Source organism: Balaenoptera borealis, assembly GCF_965194805.1.
Source record: "Balaenoptera borealis genome assembly, chromosome: 20".
Lineage (NCBI taxonomy): Eukaryota > Metazoa > Chordata > Mammalia > Artiodactyla > Balaenopteridae > Balaenoptera > Balaenoptera borealis.
This window is the reverse complement of record NC_138879.1, coordinates 39,686,609-39,709,729: the sequence shown is the minus strand read 5'-3', so window position 1 is coordinate 39,709,729 and position 23,121 is coordinate 39,686,609. Positions and strand designations below refer to the sequence as shown.

The window sequence follows — 23,121 nt, the reverse complement described above, 5'->3', positions numbered from 1 at the left end:
CTTGGCGAATGTGCCACACCAAGGGCTGCTTTGCTCAGTTCCTTGGAGGCTGTGTTTAAACCTTTTGTCAAAGAGAGTAATGGGTCCATTCATAGTGCTTAGAGGGAAGACTTTTTGTTTTCATTTGATGGGATGAAAAAAATATCCATTTTTTGTGGGATTACCAAGTGAATTTCAGAGGCTTGTGGCTAAGTCAGTAGCAAAGGCATGAGAGTAACTCTGGAGCCCAGGCTTCCCCCTCATTGGCCTGGCATTACTGTCTGATCGTAATGTCCCTGCTGAAGATACGAGGGTAAAATTGGCAAGAATCTGCCCATACTGATTAATAGTAGGGAGAAGACAATGTAGTATCTTTCATTCAGTGTGTGAGGCGGAGCAGAACTTTTCAGAAGTATGTCTCGTGGACCACAGTGATCTCTGCAGCTTTCTTGGGGCTTGATGATTTGGGAGCATCTTGTCCAACCTAGAGATTGAAAGGAAATATGAAAGATAAAGAAGGATGCAAATGGGTATTTCTTAATGTACCAACAAAGAGACAGCTTAGTACAAAACCCCGTGTAACGCCAAGTTCACATCATTTCGCCTTTGTTACCCATCAATTCTAGGAAAAGTTATTGTGCTTTACACTGAGAAAGTATCAGCAAGGTGCACTTATGTATGAGAACCTACAGTTTGTTGGAACCAATAACCTCCTAGTAAACAGCCCAGCCATCCCTTTTTGACCGATTTGCCTTGAACGGAAAGGGCCCTGGATGTGCAGCTACTTTGGATCCCAGATGCACAGGGATTCTACTTCATTCCTGGAATCAGGCCCAAACAATCTCACTCTGTTTGAGAAGGGGCAAAGATCTGGGTCAATGTGGACCAAATATTTTTTACTAATCCCATTCCACTCTCATTATACCATGTCCCATCTGATTTTGTATGTACTTTCTAAATGCTTAACTGTTATGAACATAGACTCTAAGACTCTTGAAGGCAGGGAACTTGGCACATAGAAGGCTTTCAGTAAAATTTTGTGGAAGAGATGAATAAGCCGATAAATCCAGTATAGGAATTAAAAGACCTGAATTTTAGTTCTGTTTCCACTAGCTGTGTGACCATGGGAAAGTCAATAACCTTTCTAAGCCTTAGTTTAAGTATCAGTAAGATGTAGATACCTGCCCTAGCTACTTCCCAGGATTTTTATGAGGCTCAAATGAGGCAGTGTGTATAAAATTTCTTTTTTAAAATTAATTCCTTTATCATTTAGTAGCTTATTTTGTTCATGGGAGAAATTCAATCAGAGTTGCTGTTAACATGGCTTCTTCTAATTCTGGACTAGACTTTTTAGTCCCCTTCAGGCCTATTTCTTTCAATGTTCAGTAGAAATGATAATGTTGATTGGATTAAAGAACTATAAATACACCAAATTATAGAATTATACTAATTTACATGCGCTCATCATCTAACATTGGCAGAAACAGGATTATAGAAAATATTAACCTAGACCAGAGATGACAAATAAGTTGGCATTGGATACCTAAAGCACTGTAATAAAAAAGATTGATGCCGTGCCTGGGTGGAAAGAGTGCCATGCTTGATTTTTTAAAATTGAGATTTAATTTTCATATAACATTGTGTAAGTTTAAGGTGTCCAATGTGTTGATTTGATGCATTTATGAATTGCATTGTGATTACCACGGTAGCTTTAGCTAACATCCCATCACGTCACATAATTATCATTGCTTTTTTGTGGTGAGAATGTAAAAGATCTAGTCTCTTAGCAGTTTTGAAGTATACAATATGGTGACTATAATCGCTATGCTGTGCATTAGACCTCTTGAATGTATTCATCTTCTAGTTGCACTCTGCTTGATTATTATTATTATCATTATTATTATTTGGCTGCATTGGGCCTTCGTTGCTGCACACGGGCTTTCTCTAGTTGCGACGAGCGGGGGCTACTCTTAGTTGTGGTGCGCGGGCTTCTCATTGTGGTCGCTTCTCTTGTTGCGGAGCATGGCTCTAGGTGTGTAGGCTTCAGTAGTTGCAGCACATGGGCTCAGTAGTTGTGGCTCACGGGCTCTAGAGCGCAGGCTCAGTAGTTGTGGCGCACAGGCTTAGTTGCTCCGCGGCATGTGGGATCTTCCCAGACCAGGGATCGAACCCGTGTCCCCTGCATTGGCAGGTGGATTCTTAACCAGAGCGCCACCAGGGAAGTCCTCTGCTTGATTATTGATATGTGCGGTTGACATGGAACTAAAGAGTGTGTCCCATCTTGGACTATAAAATCTTTGAGACCCATTCTCAGTGCTCTAATTCTACAAAAGTGGCCACCTTCTTTAATTTAAAAAAGTATTGGAGACCTCATCTCTTTGCTTCAGTGGGTTTTTAGATGTAGAGAAGGCACCCATCACTTTCTTGTATTCAAAGGCTGCGTCCGTTCCTGGTGGGAAAACTATTTAAAGCAGCCATGCTAAGCCAGTGGTGTGGTGTCTGACTTACACACTAAAGTGCAATATGGATTTATAATCCTGCCAGGAAACCCCAGGGCAGGGAAGAAAGAAGGTGCTTTGCCAAGTATTCAGGCTGTGTTCAACTGTGGTGGTTCCTGAACTGTGTTGTATGTCAGAGTTACCCAGGGGCAGGGATGGAGACGTAGGTTGTGGGCTCTGAAGCTCTTACAGTTTCAGAGACCCTTTTTAAAGAAAAAGAATACAAATTTTAAAAATACAAAATTGGATACAAAGCCTTTGTGCAGGTCCCCTGGGTCCTGAGTTTAAGCTTCATTAATTTCACAGTAAATCCACCTCTACTTAGGGAGCTTGTTAAAAAATCTTAAAAAAAAAAAAAAAAGGGACTTCTCTGGTGGTCCAGTGAAAAAAAAATCTTAAAAATAAGATTCCTGGTCCCACTCTAGCCATTCTGATTTATTATATCTGATGCCCAGAAATAGCTATTTTCAATAAGTACCCTATTGTATTATGACCCTGCAGATGTTAAGAAAACAGTAGTACAAATACTTGCCCATTTCTTGACACATAAAAGAATTACCCACATTTGCTGCATAATTAAAGCAGCTTCCTGTCCCCCAGGATTTATATATTAACCCCATTTTCTCTAGGCAAATGACAATAGCCATACAGAGAACACTTTCCTTTTTGGGCTGAGAGTCAGTCTGGGATTCAGCTACACCAGGTTGCTGGCCTTCCTTTCTTTGCCTTCTCCACGACCTCTGGCATTGGCATAGCTCTCTGGCTCCTAGGCATTGACTCTGAAGGGAGAAAATGACTGGTATTAACTTCAGGTGGCTGCTGTGCATCTGATTATCTTCCAAGCCTCACATCAGGCCATTTAAAGAAAATCATCTCTCTTGTTTTTTTTGGCTGTGCCACACGGCTTATGGGATCTTAGTTCCCCAGCCAGGGATCGAACCTGGGCCTGGCAGTGAAAGCATGGAGTCCTAAGCACTGGACCGCCAGGGAACTCCTGAAAATCATCTCTTCTAAGGAAAAAGAAAATATTCATTCCTATTGGCTCTATCCTCCCTAGAGAATATTACAAGTACAGCAGAGGAAAGGAACTTGCATTTAGCAAGCACCTCTACGTGCCAGGAGCCTTTCCCACAGAATCTCCATTAAACTTCCTAACCATCATGAGAGGCAAATATCATTAGTCCCATTTTAAAGATGAGGCAGCTGCGGTTGGAGAAGGCAAACAACTTTCTCAGAGCCACTCAGCTAGTGAGTGTAGAGTGGCAGGTGTGTCCAAACTCCAAAGTCTGTGCTTTTCTCATTATGCCAGCCTGCCTCTGGGACAGAAGGAGGTCTTTATAGATCAAGTCCAAGGACCCAGTACATCAGCAAACTTAACAGGGCATGGGACTTCAAAAATGACGAACACTCTAATGGCAATTCCACTGAACAACAAGGTGACTGCAATCAGAAATTTGACCACGATGCTCCATTTCTGCCTCTTCTCTAGGTCCTCATCTGTGTCTAAAAGGAGAGAGAGGAATAGAAAAAGGAGAAAAGAGAACTTGAGAGAAGGAAGAGATTGACCTTTTGACTTGAAATTCTCCTGGCTCACAAGACGAATAGGGGCCCAGCCTGATTCAGAGACAGAGGCTGAATTTCCAGTCCAGAGTCAGGAGTGGGGTAGGCATCATGGGCTCTGCTCTAACCTCCTTTGCAGTCTCTTCCCAGAGTCACCTTTACGAGGATTTGGAATTTTTCCATGATCAAGTAGGATTGATTCTTGCACTGCTTTCATGGAAAGATAAGTTACGCAAGGGAGTCTGTCACCAGCAGCCCTCTCAGGGTCTCTGTCCTTGTGCCCCGACACACATACTGTATGGGCTTAGCAAATCACCTTTCCTATGCTCTTCTCTATTTAATGGGGCATAGGAGGGACAGAGGTAAATTGCCATTGTTTTTGGGTCATAAGCCAAATTTGGGGACAAATGGCTCATATGCATCTTGTTATTACTAATCTCGTATTTATGTTTCTCCTGTTGGAACTGGGATGTAACCCAAACTGAAATCTTATAGAATTTGAGTCCTGGCCAATTTAGGGAGGGCTCTTTGTAAAAACAACGCAGATGAAAACATGCTTCTTGGTTGTTGTCATCACTGTAACGAGTGCTTAGAGTTTAAATGTCGCCTCTCTATTCACACAATGGCTGGAATTACCCACCACACCAATACCCTTTATGCTGTCCCCAAATCTGGCTACAAGGTGAGCTCACTTGTGTGGAGGTGAAGGATTATTAATAGTGTCAAGCTACAAACATTTCTGGGACCTTCTTTATAGAGAAACTGATTTTTTTTCCATAAGAAATGGAGTGATTTTCTAATGCAAACTGTGTGTAACTTCTCAACCTCCAGGAAAATACTAGGAGACCCAGGCAGGTGTTGGGACTGAAAATGTTTCTTTTTCTTTCCGTTCTTGTCTCACCTCTACTTATTCTGTACCTTGTTTCAGAGGACTAGAAAAATCGTCAATCCTTGGAGTTTTCTCTCCTTTTTTCCCAGGAGTTACGAAGGTGGTAGTGGTGGGGAAAGTCTCTGATGAAGCCCCCATCACTGGATAGACCTTACACTGGGAGATCCCTGGTAAAAAAGCTATAAAACAAGAAAGAAACAATGAAAGGACAACTGAGAAAACTTTATCCTGCCTTTGATTTCACCTGACAAAACCCTAGCTCTAGCCAGCTGATATAAACTCCTAACTGTAGCCCCATCGATCTGTCCATAGGTTTAAAGTGTGGGCCTTAATAATGCCAAAGAATAAATGAGGATAGAGATACTAATAAGGTATGGATTAAATTCCCATGGCGCCTTTGACTAATGTAGGTTCAGAGTGAAGGAGTATGGCCATACTCGTAAGGCCATAATGATAATAAGGATGGAGGGTGTAGCACCACTGAACGTTTCCTTCTTTAAAAAAGATGGCTCCAGGGGCTTCCCTGGTGGCACAGTGGTTGCGAATCTGCCTGCTAATGCAGGGGACACAGGTTTGAGCCCTGGTCTGGGAAGATCCCACATGCCACGGAGCAACTAGGCCCGTGAGCCACAGCTACTGAGCCTGCGCGTCTGGAGGCTGTGCTCCGCAGCAAGGGAGGCCGCGACAGTGAGAGGCCCGTGCACCGCGATGAAGAGTGGCCCCCACTTGCCACAACTAGAGAAAGCCCTCGCACAGCAACGAAGACCCAACACAGCCAAAAATAAATAAATACATAAATTAATAAAAAAAAAAAAAGATGGCTCCAAAGTCCAAGGAAGAACATGAAGTAGCATAATTTGCCTTAATGACTGCAGCAGGTCTGTCTAGTGGAGTCTAAGTCAACGACTTTGAGAGAGGTTTGGGGAAAGGGGGAGCTGGAAGAAGGGGAGACCTCCCAGCTTCATGTACCCCTCAATTTCATTCTTTCAGCAAATATTTAAAAATGAATATCTAGTATGTGCCAGGGACTGCTTCTGTACTTTGGATATATCAGCTGGGTACATTCTGCCATGGGAACAAGCAAGGGGGAAAGAGGGCTGAGGGGGGACGGGGGGAAGCAGACAATAAGTACAGTAAGTTTTACGGTTTGTTAGAAGGGGATAAGTGCTATGAAAAGAAACTAAAAGTAGAGAAAGGTGAGGGAGCAGTCTGAGGGGTGCGGGTGGGCAGTGGTTGGGCGACCTACAGGATAGGCTGGTTTCATTGAGAAGATGAGAATTGAGCTGAGACTTGAAGGAGGGGAGGGGATTAGCCAAGCAGATGCTGGGGAACTAGGCAGAGGGAACAGTTAGTGTAAAAGCCCTGGGGCAGAGTGTGTCTGGCATGTTTTAGTTTTAGAGGAAGAGCACAGAGGCCAGAGAGATTGCAGTGGAGTGAGCAAGGCGACAGTCATAGGCGATGAGGGAGTTTCTGAAGGAAATGGGTCCATATCACTTAGGGCCTTGTAGGCCAGTTTGAGGACTTTGGTTTTTGTTCTGCTTGACGTGGGGATCCGTTGCAAGTTTTTGCACAGAGAGTGACTGGATGGCTTTGTTTTTAAAGGATCAGTGGACTGCTGAGTTGGAAACAGACTGTAGGGGGCGCCTGGGAGAAGCAGAGTAACCTGTTAGCAGGCTCTTGCAGAATCCAAATGAGAGATGATGGTGACTCAGACAGCTGTGGAAAAGATGGGGTGCGGATGGATGCTGGCTGTGGTCTGGAACCACCTTCACGTGCCTCCAAAATCGATCTAATCCAGTTCCGACAGTTGTTCCTATTCTATTTTTAATGGCCTCCTGTCATTGCTTATTAAATTGAGATCTGTACGTCCTACTTGACTTTTCTGAATTATTCTCCCAGGTCTTAAGTCCATGTGAAAATGACAGTTCTTTACTTCAGAGGCCAGTGGGCACAGTACCAGGTGCTGTACACAAATTATAGGGGAAGTAGCCCTTGATTTGTTTAATCAGGAAGACAGTGTTGGCAAAGATAAGCAGAGACAAAGAGCCAACAGGCTCAAAAGGAAAAACAAGAGAATTATGTGGAATTTTTTTCAGCATAGTGCCAATCAGTTCTCTGAAGTGATAGCATATGTGTTTCTGGGTCAGATGAGATGAAGATAAATAAATCTCACTTTGGAAAAGTAACATATAAGTTCTCTGAGTTTTGGTTTCCTTATCTGCAGGATGGTTATAATAAAATAATTCTTGGTCTACCTATTTCACAGGAGTGATGTGAAGATCGGAAACAAAAATGAGAAAGCAGGTGTGAAAAACACTTTGCAAACTGAGTGATATTATGATTGAAAGAGAAGGCAAAACCTAGAGATCCTGTCTCTGCATAGAAGAACTGTGCCCTCTAGCCACAGGGATAATGGGATTTCAGTGTGGCATGTCTTCCCACCTCCTGGGAGCCACTGTTTCAAAATCTACTTAATAGGCTTTTCATCCGTCAGTGTAGTTCCAGTTCTGCCCAGCTTCTAAATTAATGTCCATCACTGTTGGCAGCTCATCTCTTAGGTCTCATCTGCTAGGTAACTGAGTATTAAGGTGGAGCAAGTTTGTAAATACAAGCAGTCTATTCCCAGTGCTGATGGAATTGCAATATTAGCTTTTCTTTGGCTAAGAATCTTTGAGCAAGAATTCCCCCACTTTAAGAAGATCTACAAAAAATGCAAAGTTATGAAATGGATAATTTAGGAGATGATGCTTTATTACAAAATAATTCATTTTAAATAGGGAACATTAGGTACATTATATTTAAGTGGAAATCTCCTTTAGAGATTATTCTGTAATAATACTAGCAGGTTGAAAGGGCTATTTGAGAGGCCTTACATATTGCTGTTGGGCTTACACATCTAGAAATTAGATCATCTTGTCAAATCTCTCATTTGTAGCTATGGAAACTGAGCATTGGAGAAATAAACACTTGTTTGACGTTATTTCTCTTGTATCCCACAGTTTCTCGTGGGATAAACAGACCATAGGAATCAGTTCATACTAATCAAATTCCAAAGAGCCTAATCCATGCACTAAAATGACATTTTAAAAATTTACATAGATTTGCCTAAAGAGAGAGAGGCTAATCCATTTCCTTGAGGCTTTAGCTGCTACTAAGCTCTACTTGCCTCCAAGGATGTCAGCCAGAAGGCAGTGCCTACCTCCATCTCATTTTCCAATCTCACCTTTGCCTGTCACAAGGGATCCAATTTGAACCTTGGATGTGAGGGTTAGGTGACAGCTTGGGGGGGCAGTGCTGTTTCTGCGGGGAACAGCATGACTCTCAGGTTCTTCAGAGTGTGACCTTTCGCCTTTTTTCCAAATATACAAGGTTGACTTTCACTTTGCTCCTAGAACCAAGACACTGCAAGGTAGCCCCAGTCTGATTTTGATGAATGTGGGCCATTTGGCTTCTGTCTGAGCTTCTGGAAGGAGAAAAGCCAGATAGGAAAATGAAGCCAGTTCTTAATCTGAATGGTGCCCAGCCAACCCACTTCCATTCATGGCCCACTGCTGTACTTTCTTCTCTTTTTCCTTCAGTTCTTCCTCAGCATGTATCTATGGTACTAAATATACAAGCCCTGCCCTTCCCCCTTCCCGCCATGGGTCCTGTGAAGATCGGTGACTGCAGTAAATGCAGCCCAGAGAGATGCTCCTAGGTTTTTTTTTCTAACGCAGAGCTGCTTGAGTGCCGCCTCCTTCTCTTTCCTCACCCTGTCTCTTTGATTTGTGCAGCCACGGCTTAGGTAACAACAGTTAATTAATTAATTTATTTATATTGTATAAGTGAACATTTTATTTTTTAATTTATTTTTTGTTACATGTATCTATTCTTTTTCAAATTCTTTTCCCATTTAGATTGTTACAGAATACTGAGCAGAGTTCCCTGTGCTATACAGTAGGTCCTTTTGGTTATCCATTCTTTTTTTTTTTTTTGAAGAACTTTTTGTTTTAATTAATCAATTTATTTATTTTATTTATTTTTGTCTACATTGGGTCTTCGCAGCTGCACGCGGGCTTTCTCTAGTTGCACCGAGTGGGGTCTACTGTTTGTTGCAGTGTGAGGGCTTCTCATTGTCGTGGCTTTGGCTTCTCTTGTTGTGGAGCATGGGCTCTTCAGTAGTTGAAGCATGCGGGCTCAGTAGCTGTGGCTCGTGGGCTCTAGAGTGCAGGCTCAGTAGTTGTGGCACACGGGCTGAGTTGCTCTGTGGCATGTGGGATCTTCCTGGACCAGGGCTCGAACCCGTGTCCCCTGCATTGGCAGGTGGATTCTTAACCACTGCGCCACCAGGGAAGCCTGGTTATCCATTTTAAATCTAGTAGTGTGTACATGTCAGCCCCAAACTCCCTAACTATCCCTCCCCCCACACACACACACCCTTCCTCCCTGGTAACCATAAGTTCGTTCTCTAAGTCTGTGAGTCAATAGCAGTTCATTTAAAAATGGGTTTCCAAGGACTTCCCTGGTGGCGTAGTGGATAAGACTCTGTGCTCCCAATGCAGGGGGCCCGGGTTCGATCCCTGGTCAGGGAACTAGATCCCACATGCATGACACAACTAAGAGTTCACATGCCACAACCAAGGAGCCTGCGAGCCGCAACTAAGGAGCCCACCTGCCACAACTAAGACCCGGCACAACCAAATAAATAAATTAATTAAAAAAAAAATAAAAGATAAAAATGGGTTTCCAGAAAGCCTCTCAGGGGGATACATAGCTTTTAAATTTTTTTTTTAATTTTTTTTTATTTTTTATTTTTTTAATGCTATTCTTGTCTGCTTACATTCTTTTTATGTATGTATGTATGTATGTATGTATGTATGGCTGTGTTGGGTCCCCGTTTCTGTGCGAGGGCTTTCTCCAGCCGTGGCAAGCGGGGCCACCCCCCATTGCGGTGCGCGGGCCCCTCACCATCGCGGCCCCTCCCGCCGCGGAGCACAGGCTCCAGGCGCAGGCTCAGCAACTGTGGCCCACGGGCCGAGTTGCTCCGCGGCATGTGGGATCCTCCCAGACCAGGGCCCGAACCCGCGTCCCCCGCATTGGCAGGGAGATTCCCAACCACTGCGCCACCAGGGAAGCCCAGATACATAGCTTTTAAACAGGATATTTGAGATCTGGTCTCGGATTGGGGAAGACAAGCATCTTTTAAAGGTAAAAATGTTCAGGAATGGCAAAACGATTTTTCAGGAAGGGCCCATTCCCTACCTCACATTAGCATAGCCCTTTGAGAGGAAGAGACCAGGCAGCGGTTCCACTTGGCAGCTGCTGTCTCTGAGTTCTGGGGGAAAAAAAAAGGTCAGGGTTGACTGGGTACTTCTTCTTGAGAAGTCTGGGCACTGGAGAGGGAGATACAGAAGAATGCAGTTCCTTCTCATAAAACTTGCACTTGGGGAGATCAGACATTCCCTCAAAAGGACTTCAAGATTTATGCAAGTGGGAGTTAGCCTAGTATAAAGAAAACTGGGTACCAGTCTATTATCCTTAGGGAAAAAGAAGGTAAAAGAGTTAACTAAGTTAATGAAAGATTAACCAACCCATTCCTTCAAACACTGCCTATTATCTCTTCTCCTTCCTGTTTTATCTACCTTCTTGTATTAAAACTTTGGAAGTTTAATAAGTGTATCGTTGGACAAGATATCTCTCCAGGTTCCCATAGAATGATAGGTCATAGTTATTTATGCTTTTTGGCACATAACTCACAGGGTGTTGTGAGTTTTCTTCATTTGTTAAATTTGTTACTGCTGCACCTTATGCTGTTTGGCCTTAACTTTGGTCAGCTAATTTTAGAGATGAACTGTTCAGGACACTTTGAAAAATCATGTTTTAAATAAACAGTTATCAAAGAGCAGCAAGAGGTGCCATTCCACCCTCACACTACCCTTTCTCAGCTCTTCCCACTCAACAGCATCCCCATCTATTTGGATGTAATGCCATTAAAAAGGAAGACAACATCTTATGAGGGGTTATGACTTTAGGAGTCTTAGGTGATGACAGTACTGAAACTCTGACAGTACTTTCCAGGAAAGAAAGCCATCTAACAGTGAAAGGAATTTTAATGTTAGTTACATGAACAAAATGGAAGAATGCATCACACTCTCTGAAGACTTCTCACCATGAAACAGCTGTCTCTCTGGGTTGAATAACATGGGGAAAGCATCATCTGCTGAGTATTGGCTGTATCTCTATCTGGCGGAATAGACCCCCAAACACTTTCTAGGCTTCTCTTTGGATTTCCCAGAATACTAGGCTAGAGAAGTACTTACCTTTCCTGTTAACATCATAGGATGTAATGATGAGGCTGAAAACCAAGATGGTATCCATGTTAGCTTGGGCACATTCTCCTTGCAGAGACAGTATGCTGCTGGTCTGTCACAGCCACTTATAGCCTCGTCTCTAAATTCTTTCACTGCCTGGAACCAAGTTTGACCCTGGGAGAGTCTGGTTCCACCCTAATTATTTTGCCACATTTCCTGATGGGAGAGAGGACCAAGTTTGTTTGTTAATGATTGATTCAGAAGATCTTCACCTGACTTCACCGCTGGTGCCGACATAAGGAGCTGTAATTACCTAGAGCTTTCCCCGGGAGAAAGGGCATAAACACCCAGTGATATGCTTTACAAATACTCGCAGAGAGACACGTAGACATTCGCATACATGTTCACTGACACAGGCACGGCTATTCACACACCGACATAAAGAGATGGAGAGATTCTATTAAGGAAAGTGATTTCTAGAATGGAGCAGGAAACTAGGACTGAGTTAGTCAGTGAGTTACACTGGCGAGGGCACTGGACTAGGAATCAACAGAACTGGGTTCCAGTTCAGCCCGTGTGGTTAAGTGTGGCACAGTGAGAAAAATTTCTTGACTCCTATGGATCGCAATTTTCCCCTCTGTAAATGGAGCGTTCCAACCCAGTGATCTCTAGAATTCTTTCACAGTTATACACATAAACTTACCTTAGTACAGACATACCTGTCTAGTTTTGCACATTTTCACACTCCCGAATAGTGAAGTGAGTGTAGGTGGACCACATTCTTATGACTGCTGGGCTGAGAGGTTGTGAGGAAGAGCTAAGTACACTAGGTGAGTGGTACTGCCTGCAGTTTGGGAAGGCTTTCCTACACAGATAACTGTTGTAGAAGACTTTTCTAAAATTGTATCCTTTAGATTTTTCTAAAATTGTAGACTTTGTGATAGCATAGCTAGGGGGATCATAGCAATAATGAAGATCTACTCAGACCCTCTGAAGTCTCTTTACCCACTGTGAATGTACTTACTCCATTGGAGCCATTATAGGTTTGATTATGGGTAAGAAGGTTGTAGAGGCTCTGATAATGATGTAAAGGGAGCTTGATTCAAGGGACTTTCCATAAGGGATTTCATGAGGTCTGAGTCAAAGCATAATTTAAATACTACCCTGTTTCCTGACATTTTAATTCAGGTTGAAATCTGGCTAAATTGAGCATGAAGGGAAATCTTGGGAAAACAGAAAGGACAGAGGTGTCACTGAAGGACATGTTTCCTGAAATGTGGACGGAGGGGAGGAACTGCTGAACATGCAGCCACAGTGCCTTTCATTCCTTCCTGCCACAAGTCTTTATAATGCACCTACTGTGTGCCAGCCACTGTTCTAGCAGTGAGCAAGGCCAAGTGTGAGTTCATGTGAAACAATGGGAAGCAGACAATAAACATGTTGAAAATAAAGTAGTGCAGAGGGCTAACAATAAATAATATGCAAATACACATACAAGATAATTAAAGATTGTGATAATCATCATGAAGCAACAAACAGGGTGATGAGGTGAAGGAGGAATGACAGAGGCCACTTTATTTATTATTATTATTATTATTATTATTATTATTATTATTATCTTGGCAGTTTGCAGGATCTTAGTTCCCCAACCAGGGATTGAACCCGGGCCCTCGGCAGTGAAAGCGCGGACTAACCACTGAACTACCAGGGAATTCCCAGAGGCCACTTTAAGTAGCGTGGTCAGGGAAGACTTCTGTCAGGAGGTGGCATCTGAGCTAAGAAAACCAGGAGAGTGGATGTCCTAGAAGCCAAGAAAGGAGGGTATTTCAAGGGAGGAATGGATTTGTCCACTGGACAAACTGTCCACTGGATTTGACAATTCTGTAAGAGCAGTTCCAGCGGCATGGTGGAAGTAGGAGGCGGCTGACTGAGAGGGAATTGGAGGTGAAGAAGTGTAGATCATCTTTGAAAGACATTTGGCTATGGAACGGAGGATAGAAGTGAAGCCAGCCGAATAGAGGGAACATCAGTGCCTCAAACCTTGATTGGTTCAGACCAGCACTGTCTCAGTTGCCTGATTGTCCTAGCAGGGCTGGTGGGCAGAGAATAAAGGGGCTCCATTGCCTTTCCTGGGCTCCATTGTTTTTGCTTACTATTTCCTTAACATGATTGCATTGTTCTCTGCTCCCTTATGGTGTCAGACACTTTCCCCTGCTGTCACTCTGTCTGAAATTTTCTGTAAATTAGTTCCTGGATGCCCCGTTACAGTGCTGCCACCTTGGAGCAGGGGTAGGAAAGGCTCTGAGGGCTATTCTCATTCTCTGTCACAAGGTGGCAGAAGAGCTCACTCTTCCCAAAAGAGACCTTGTGCTCGTACAAAAAAGCAGAAAAGTTTTCTTTTACCGACTCTCACACCCTTCCCAAAAGTCAGCCTGCAGGTTGGAGCAGCCATACTGTGGGGTACAGAGAAGTGGGAGAGCTTCATTAACGAGTCAAAATATCCAGTAGTAGAAAAAAAACAGACCCAGAACTGTTTCTCTACTACTAGACATTTTTTTCTTTCCTATTACAGACATTTTGACTGGTTTTCTAAGTGTTTGCAGTATCTGTGGAGGAGAGGATTTCTCTCCTGATCTCATTTCCCCACAACAAAAATTTCAAATTTAGGAGGAAAAAAAGCTATAACATAGGTGAGTTTTATGTTGTGTGCAGGTGAGAGATGTAACTCTGGAAGATAGTAGGAAACAGGGTGGGTCTATGGGATGAGTACTTAGGCTCTGTAATTGACTGAATCACTTTGAGGAAGTCACTTACCTTCTCTGGCCTCTGTTTCAGTTCCTTTAATGAAATGGTTGGACAAGATTGTTTCGAAGGCCTCTTCCAGCTCTAAAATTATCATCTCAATGCCACACTCTGCTACTCTGTCTTTTAAGGGTGTATGTTTTTTATTTGTTTGTTTGGGTTTATTTTAAATTCTTTTATTGTGGAATATAGCATACATATAGAAGAGTATATAGAACATAAGCATATTTTTAATAATAATAATAATGTGAACATTATGTAATCATCACCCAAAGTAAGAAATTGAACATTGCCAGTAGCTTAGAAGCTCCTTATGTGTCTATCCCTCTGGTCACACTCCTTTCCCTTCTCCCAGTCATTACTTTCCCATGCTTTTTAAAAATAGTGAACTATCGGGGCTTCCCTCATGGCGCAGTGGTTAAGAATCCGTCTGCCAATGCAGGGGACTAGGGTTTGAGCCCTGGCTGCGGAGCAACTAAGCCCGTGCCCCACAACTACTGAGTCTCACTCTAGACCCCGCGAGCCACAACTACTGAGCCCACATGCCACAACTACTGAAGCCCGCGTTCCTAGAGCCTGTGCTCTGCAACAAGAGAAGCCACTGCAACGAGAAGCCCGCGCACTGCAACGAAGAGTAGCCCCCGCTCGCCGCAACTAGAGAAAGCCCACACGCAGCAACGAAGACCCAACGCAACCAAAAAATAAATAAATAAATAAAATATATAAAAATAGTGAACTATCTACATATGTATCATTAAAAATATTTAAAAATTTTTTTACCTGCTCTTGCACTTATATAAATGGATAGATCATACCCTATGTATTTTAAAGTAAACTTTTTATTATGTATAACACAAAGTGAATACACCTCTCTTTATGTTGTCTCCCAGTCACTACACACCATCAGGAGTAACCATTATCCAGATTTTTTACCACCACAGATGAGTTTTGCCTATTTTTGAACTATGTATAACAGGAAACACTTTTGTGTCTGACTTTCTTTGCTCAACATTATGTCTGTAAAACTCATCCATATTGTTTCGTGTACCAATAATGTGTTCATTCTCATTGCTTTATAATATTTCACTGTATGAATGTACCATAACTTATTTATCTGTTCTACTGCTGAGAGACATTGGGTTGCTTCCAGTTTGGGGCCATAAGGAACAGTGTTCCTGGGGCACATTTGAAAGTTTCTCCAGAGTATAAATCCAGAAATGGACGCTGGGTTATAACATATGCAGGGTTCAGCCTCACTAATTAATGCCAACCTGTTTTCTAAGATGTTGTCCCCATTTACTCTCCCATCTGCAGTATATGAAAGTTCCTGTTGTCCCAAAGGGGCCAAGTTGCCTTTTCAGTGTGGTACAACCATGGGACCTAGCAGGGCCAGGCATACCCTCACAGTGCCAACCCTTTGATTGATGCTTCGGCCACAGCCAGTTCTCCTGTTTACTTGTTCCCTCCAAGTAAGGGTAAAGGATTCAGATTAACCCTAGGTCCCTGATCACATGCTCTATTACCCTGGGAATATTGGCTTGGGGTGGGGTGGGGTAGTGAATTTAATAACATAATCATTGCTGAATTCATTAAGCGTCCACAGGATATTTTGTTCTTGTATTGAACCCTAGTGGAAATGGAGAGGGGCCCAGAGAGAAAGGGGGAAGTAATATTTTCAGCATGCCTACTATGTTCCAAGTTTTGTATTAGAAACTTTACATTTTGGTTATAACATTTAATCCAAAACACAACCTTACAAGGTATGTGTTCTACCTCAGTTTTATAGACAAGGAAACTGAGGCTCAGAAAGGGAGTCATTTGCTCAAAGTCACGGAGCTAATTAGTGACAGAGTCAGGATTTAAAGCCTGGTTTACTTGATTAAAGAACTCAGCTCTTTACAGTACAGAACACAGAGAAGGCTGTGTCCCTGCTGCTCTGTTGGCTAAGATTGCCAATACCAAGAACCAGTTCTTCTCAGGTCTGCTTGCCTGTATTCACTCCCAGAACTATGCTAGTCAATTGATATGGCCATGTCATTCATTGATTGAAACTACATTTTATTTTCATTCATTTTTGGTTTCCTTTATCCTCTTTCTTCCTTTTCGTTTTCAGTAAGAAATTTGGGCACATCAGTGCAGTAGTTCCACTGATAAACAAAACTTGTGTTGCTCGTTCTACTTGCTGGTCTAGTATGTTAACCAGAGGTGAGATTTAGAAAGACAGGGATGGGGCTTCCCTGGTGGCGCAGTGATTAAGAGTCCGTCTTCCAATGCAGGGGACATGGGTTTGAGCCCTCGTCTGGGAGGATCCCACATGCTGCGGAGCAGCTAAGCCAGTGGGCCACAACTACTGAGCCTGCGAGCCACAACTACTGAGCCCACATGCCACAACTGCTGAGGCCTGTGCGGCTGGAGCCTGTGCTCTGCAGCGGGAGAGGCCACCGTGGTGAGAGACCCGTGCACCGTGGCGAGGAGTGGCCCCCGCTCGCCGCAACTGGAGGGAGCCCGTGCATAGAAATGAAGACCCAATGCAGCCAAGAATAAAAACAAATAAATACGTAAATTTATTTAAAAAAATAATAAAAATAAAAATAAAAAGACAGGGATGGGGACTTCCTTGGCGGTCCAGTAGTTAAGACTCTGCGACCCCTGGTTGGGGAGCTAAGATCCCCCATGCTGCGCAGCCAAAAATAAATAAATAATAAATAATATAAAAACCCGTCTTTACCAAACATGAAACACACTCATACTATGTCATAATATTGACATTCAGTCCAGTAATCCTCCACTGTAACTGTGTGTTTCGTGTTTGGTAATTGCAATCATTGTTGCTTTTGTTGTGGTCATCCATGTACAATGCTTGGTGTCAGTCTATTTATCTCTTGTAAAAATAAAATACAGTGTGTGTGTGTGAAAAAAAAAAAACATTACTAGAGGTAAAGTGCCTTACACATGGTAAGTGCCAAATGTGGTATTAGTGTTGTAACACTAAAGCTACAATTAATAGTACTATCATAATCATTGAAAAAAACAAAAAAACAAAACAAAACAAAAAAACCCGTCTTTAAAAAAAAAAAAGACACTGAAATCTTATGGCACAAGTTATGATACAGGGAAACTTTACGACTGAAGGGATGAAAAGGATAAAAGGAAGTTGAGCAATGGCTCAGTTTTCCTTTAAAGGCGCTAAAAAATTATTAGTGTTGTATTTTATTATTTACTGTGTTTCATATATAATAATAGCAGTGGAGAGTGAGGGTGTTTGTTTGGGGTAGACAGGTGAGAAAGGAGGAGGGGAGGTAGCAGGAGAAATGCAGCAGGAGAAAGCTGGGTTGGACATGGGAGAAATGGAGACGCTGGGGAAGCTGAAGAGAAGGTGAGGCAGGAGCAGGGAGTAAGCTCACCGGGAGCGCTCTCACGGGCCTGCGGGAGAGTGAGGTCAGAGATGAGAAGGTTTAAAGCTGATCAATATGAAATGTCAGAATCCCAGGATCGGGCAGGACCTCAACAAGTGATTTTCCCTGCCTTCAGATAAAGGTCCCCTTACACTTTCTTTAGGTATTTAGTTATGAAGTGTATAGGACTTAGAAAGGGCTTTTTAAAAAAAAAAAGATGCTGGAGGTGTCATGCAAGAGGCACCTAGGCTTTGGTGACTGCCAATTATAGACAGCACAGATAGGGGCCGGAAGTGTCTGGGATTGGGTAATAAGGAGGGAGGGAGAGCTGACATGCCTTGTGAAAACCCAAGTGTCCATGTGAAAACATCGTGGGGAGTCTCCACTGGGAACACTGTCCTTTGTTGTGTAATCCTACCTTTCATCATCAGGACCAGACTTACAAGGTGGCCTTGCTGAGGACATTTTCTGACCTTATGGTGTGAAGTTCCCTCGGGCTTTTAACCCTGGACAAACCTGAACGGTTGACTAGAGAAAGGAACATAGTGTTCTGATAAGGCCTAGTGTCTTCTTTTTCTTCTATCTCACAACTGGAGCCTCAATTCTGCTCAAGGCACTGACTTTCTTTTTTTTTTTTTTTTTTTTTTAAATTATTTATTTATTTATTTTTGACTGTATGGGGCTTCGTTTCTGTGAGGGCTTTCTCTAGTTGTGGCGAGCGGGGGCCACTCTTCATCGCGGTGCACGGGCCTCTCACTATTGCGGCCTCTTTTGTTGCGGAGCACAGGCTCCAGACGCGCAGGCTCAGTAGTTGTGGCTCATGGGCCTAGTTGCTCCGCAGCATGTGGGATCTTCCCAGATCAGGGCTCGAACCTGTGTTCCCTGCATTAGCAGGCAGATTCTCAACCACTGTGCCACCAGGGAAGCCCGGCACTGACTTTCTTGATGAAGTCTGTCCATCTGTAAAGCAGCTAAGTATCCTACTGGAGGTTTTGCCTCCCAGAAGTGACCTGAAGACGGACAAGCAGACATCAGGAGCAGAGTGGCCCCTCAGGTACAGAGCCAGCCTTTATTTCAGTCAGTGAAGCCCGTACGAATATCTCTACCTAGCTATGGAGGGGAAGTACCAAACTATAAGACATGATCTCTGCCTTTAAGATTAAAATTCAGCTGGAGAGCTAAAACCAACATAGACACAAAAAATTTTAGTCTAATGCTAAACCATGTGGTGGTGACCAGATTGCTAGAGGAATTCAGAGGAAGGATAAATCAGTAGGAGCTGGACATGTAAAAGAGATCTTCTTAGAGAAAATGGGCTCCCAAGGACTAGAAAAATTCACAAAATTAGGAAGGGGGAAGGACAAGTTTGCCAGCATAAGCAAAGGTAGGAGTAAGCATGGCAAGAGCTGGAAGCCAGATAAGAGTATATGTTCTATATTGGGGACCAGTGGGAAATAACATCCCAGTGTATCCCCTATCCTCTGTCCTAAAGGTCCATCACTGACATTGCCACTTAAGGAATTTGGAACCGTGGCCAGATAGCCACCAGGACAGGGTGCTCTTCATGGGTCCATTTTCTATTCAGGCACTTTCTTTCCTCCCTTGGTTCAACTTTGGCCTGACCTGACAGACTTTCCTGTCTAGGAAGTACAGGTGTAGGACACATTGCTGTTAATCAGAGACATGTGGTAGCAAAGAGGGGGACAATAATGATAAATCCTAAATTGTTGTTCTTAACTCCAGGGTGAATAATTACTGCTTTAAAAAAAAGTCTACAGGGCTTCCCTGGTGGCACAGTGGTTGAGAATCTGCCTGCCAATGCAGGGGACACGGGTTCGAGCCCTGGTCTGAGAAGATCCCACATGCCACGGAGCAACTAGACCCGTGTGCCACAACTACTGGGCCTGCGTGTCTGGAGCCTGTGCTCCGCAACAAGAGAGGCCGCGATAGTGAGAGGCCCGCGCACCGCAATGAGGAGTAGCCCCCGCTTGCCGCAACTAGAGAAAGCCCTCGCACAGAAACGAAGACCCAACACAGCCAAAAAGAAAGAAATAAACAAAAGAGTAAAAAAAAAAAAAAAGTCTACAGTGGGGCTGGGAATCTGTATTTTTTTAAAAAATAAATTTATTTATTTATTTATTTTTGGCTGTGTTGGGTCTTCGTTTCTGTGCGAGAGCTTTCTCCAGTTGCGGTGAGCGGGGGCCACTCTTCACCGCAGTGCGCGGGCCTCTCACTGTCGTGGCCTCTCTTGTTGCGGAGCACAGGCTCCAGACGCGCAGGCTCAGTAGTTGTGGCTCACGGGCCTAGTTGCTCCGCGGCATGTGGGATCTTCCCAGACCAGGGCTCGAACCCGTGTCCCCTGCATTGGCAGGCAGATTCTCACCCACTGCGCCACCAGGGAAGCCCGGGAATCTGTACTGTTCACAAGCACCTACTGATTCTGTTTCAAGGTGGTCTGTGGAACATAGTTTGAGAAACACTACCATAAACTAAAGTAGAATTGACAATGAAGTGCTAAAATGTCCCAGACAGTGACACACATACTGTTATGTATTTCTGGGCTTACTCAGATTTGAGAATTTATCCTCTCCTATCTATAGCTCTTATAAAACTTACATGGTTATCATTTAAGGAGTAAGATCTAGACACTCTGTTTTGGTGTTTAGTTTTGTCTTCCCAACTAGATTGGGATCATCTTAAAGACAGGGATGCCCTCAGGCTTTTCTTATTTTCCCTGTAGTAGCGTGAGAGACCATCTTTTTTTTTTTTTAATTAATTAATTAATTAATTAATTAATTTTGGGTGTGCCGGGTCTTAGTTTCGGCATGCGGGATCTTTTAGTTGTGGCATGCGGACTCTTAGTTGTGGCATGCATGTGGGATCTAGTTCCCCGACCAGGGATAGAACCCGGGCCCCCTGCATTGGGAATGCCGAGTCTTACCCACTGGACCACCAGGGAAGTCCCGAGAGACCATCTTTAAGGTTGGAAGGTAGCTAGAATGCTTAGGAAAAAAATCCCTGATAACTTTATCTAACCTTCTTGAAAAACCTGAAGGCCATTTGATATTTGGGAACTTGTATTAGTTTTCTAGGGCTGCCATAATAGAGTATTACAGACTGGGTGGCTTAAACAATAGAAGTTTATTTCTTCACAATTCTAGAGGCTGTAAGTTCAAGATTGTGTCAGCAGAGTTGGTTTCTTCTCAGGCTTCTCTCTTTGGCTTGTAGATGGCCATCTTCTCCAGCAAAACAGCCACATTCTGGTAAGTGCTTCATCAACTGTGATTCACAGATGGTCTTCCCTGTATGTGTGTCTGTGTCCTACTCTCCTCTTCTTATAAGGACACCGGTCATTTGGAATTAGGGCCCACCTAATGACCTCATTTTAATTCAATTTCCTCTTTAAAGAAAGAGCCTATCTCCAAATATACTCACATTCTGAGGTGCTGGGGGTTGGGACTTGGACATAGAAATTTTAGAACACAATTCAGCCTATTACAGCCTCTAGTTTCAGCATCTAGAAATGTGCCACTCACTCCCTTCTGTTACACCTGTTAGTCTTGTATAGTAAGTTCTCTCCACCCTTTAGCTTTCCTCCTCCACTTTTTACAGACATAAGCTTGTGTGGCAAGTACCCATGGAACAGCTCTAAAGAGCCTGTAGTAGAGATAGGCAGGTTGTGGCATGCACCAAACAGCACAAAACTTAGGAGTTGTTGAAATTCCAGGTGTACTGTCTTAGAGACACAGCTCTCTGCCCAGTTGTCTTACCGTTTGATAACAATAATTAGATTATTATATCATATGTAAGTGGTCTTGGTGTATCCTAACTCATTCTTCATTTTCTTTCACGGCAGCTCATTCATTAGGCCTTTCCTTGGCTAGTTCTTTAGAGAGCTCAGTTACTTCAAAAGTTCAGTGAGGTCAAAAAGCAGGCCATGTAAGGGCTTGCTGAAGTTTCCCATAAGGACAGTTTTTTTTTTTTAAATTAATTAATTAATTTTTGGCTGTGTTGGGTCTTCGTTTCTGTGCAAGGGCTTTCTCTAGTTGTGGCAAGCGGGGGCCACTCTTCATCGTGGTGCGCGGGCCTCTCATTGTCGCGGCCTCTCGTTGCGGAGCACAGGCTCCAGACACGCAGGCTCAGTAGTTGTGGCTCACGGGCCTAGTTGCTCTGCGGCATGTGGGATCTTCCTGGACCAGGGCTCGAACCCGTGTCCCCTGCATTGGCAGGCAGATTCTCAACCACTGCACCATCAGGGAAGCCCCAGGACAGTTTTTGAGCACCACTCCCTGGTTTTGCAGTGCTCCTAAGGCTGATAAACAGCAACATCGCTAAGAAAGAACCTATTATAAGTAATAGGAACTAGGAAAGGTAGATGAAAAATAAAACAGGCCACCTCAAGATTTCTGGTTCTTTACAAAGTCACTTCTTTCATAGAGCACTATTAGGGAGAGGCAAAGCTTCCCTCTTCCCAGGCTTTTTTTTTTTTTTTTTTTTTTTCTCCCCCTGAGTCAGTCAAGTCAAACATCTTGTTAAACCTTGAGGTTTTGCTCAGTTATCTTTACATCCTGATTTTCTGCTCTTTGTTCAACTGACAGATGTACCTAATGACAGTTATTGTGAAACATGGGTCACTTTTCTGTAAAGTTCACATTTTCTTTCTAAATTTGTTTCCAGTCTCTATTATTTTAAAGTAGGTTGGTAAACTCTTGGAGAAGCCAGCACCTAGTGGTATGATGAGGGCTCCTAGATGAATACTCTTCCCTGTTGACCAACCTTTCCATCTTCCTGCTTCTGCTTCCACCCAAGAACTTCTGACCTCAGGTCGTGTATCTATACCCTATTCACTTTTTAGCCTCTGGCACAGAACTTCTTCTGGCACCAAACTGTCATCCTCTGTGCCTCTCGACCTTTAGCACAAGCTTGTGTTAAGGATCAGAAAAGTACTCTAGGCAGGGCTGGAAGGAGTTAAACTCACCCATTCTTCTGAAGTGCAATTTTCACCCATTCTTCTGAAGTGCAATTTTCTCTATAATTTTCTTTCTCTCCTGCCCTATAGTTGTATTATATGTTGGGACTCTTTCCAGTTACTATTAATTTTCAACACACAGCCGCCATGAAAGTCTTGCTATAAAATAACTGGCAAAACTAGAAAAATTGGTTGGCTTCTTCTCAAAGGCCTGGTGTAACCACCGTGGAGGTGGGGAGGCACGCTCCTTTCGGAGAAGTCAGGAGTTGACTGCCATCATTTTCCGGGCTCGGGGCAGGCACAGGAGCCTGTCCTTTGGCACCCTGCCCTTCCTACAGAGCTTCCTTCATCGCGGCTTCCCCTCAATGCTTCAGGATCCAGCCCCTCAGACTCCTTTGGGGCGGACAAGCCCAGCGAGGCCGGTTATGTTGTCTCAGAATAGGGGTTAGTTTGCCTGCACTAACTTGGAAACCACGCTGCGTGATCCCGGGCAATTCACGGATGCGATACCCACCTCTTCGGGGCGCTGGGATTGAACACGGTGAGGTGTTCACGTGTTCTGAGTCCTGATCCCTTCCGGGCTCCCTTCCCGCGCAGCGAGCCGGCGGGCCCCCGCCCCTCTCTCTGGGATGGGAGGGGCGTGTGGGGCCAGTCCCCCATTCCCCCAGCTGCCGGGAGCGGGAGACGCCCGGCCGGCCCTGCACCGCCCCCGGAGAAAGAGCCCGCGGCCGCCCGGGAC

General features: G+C 43.8%; 2 protein-coding genes across 4 annotated transcripts in view; one reads left to right on the top strand and one right to left on the bottom strand.

The window, feature by feature from the left end:
• ACACA (acetyl-CoA carboxylase alpha) overlaps nucleotides 1–23,121 on the top strand; it is a 203,418-nt gene that overhangs the window by 11,927 nt on the left and 168,370 nt on the right. Inside the window, exon 1 of one of the 3 annotated variants that reach the window (XM_082373893.1) lies at nucleotides 11,410–11,432. The exons of the other annotated variants lie outside the window; for them this stretch is intronic. The gene's annotated coding sequence lies outside the window, so the exon portion shown is untranslated. Of the gene's footprint in view, nucleotides 1–11,409; nucleotides 11,433–23,121 lie in introns of those variants that run through there. 3 annotated transcript variants of the gene reach the window in all.
• LOC309619139 (uncharacterized protein C17orf78 homolog) lies at nucleotides 257–23,029 on the bottom strand. Its single transcript, XM_082374020.1, is given in 13 exon segments — nucleotides 257–465; nucleotides 3,142–3,256; nucleotides 3,856–3,980; nucleotides 4,939–4,947; nucleotides 4,950–5,105; nucleotides 8,150–8,239; nucleotides 8,242–8,268; nucleotides 8,271–8,357; nucleotides 8,360–8,406; nucleotides 10,168–10,259; nucleotides 10,261–10,298; nucleotides 11,226–11,432; nucleotides 22,897–23,029. Coding segments are annotated over 12 exon segments (924 nt in total). The 5' UTR covers nucleotides 11,284–11,432; nucleotides 22,897–23,029; the 3' UTR covers nucleotides 257–385.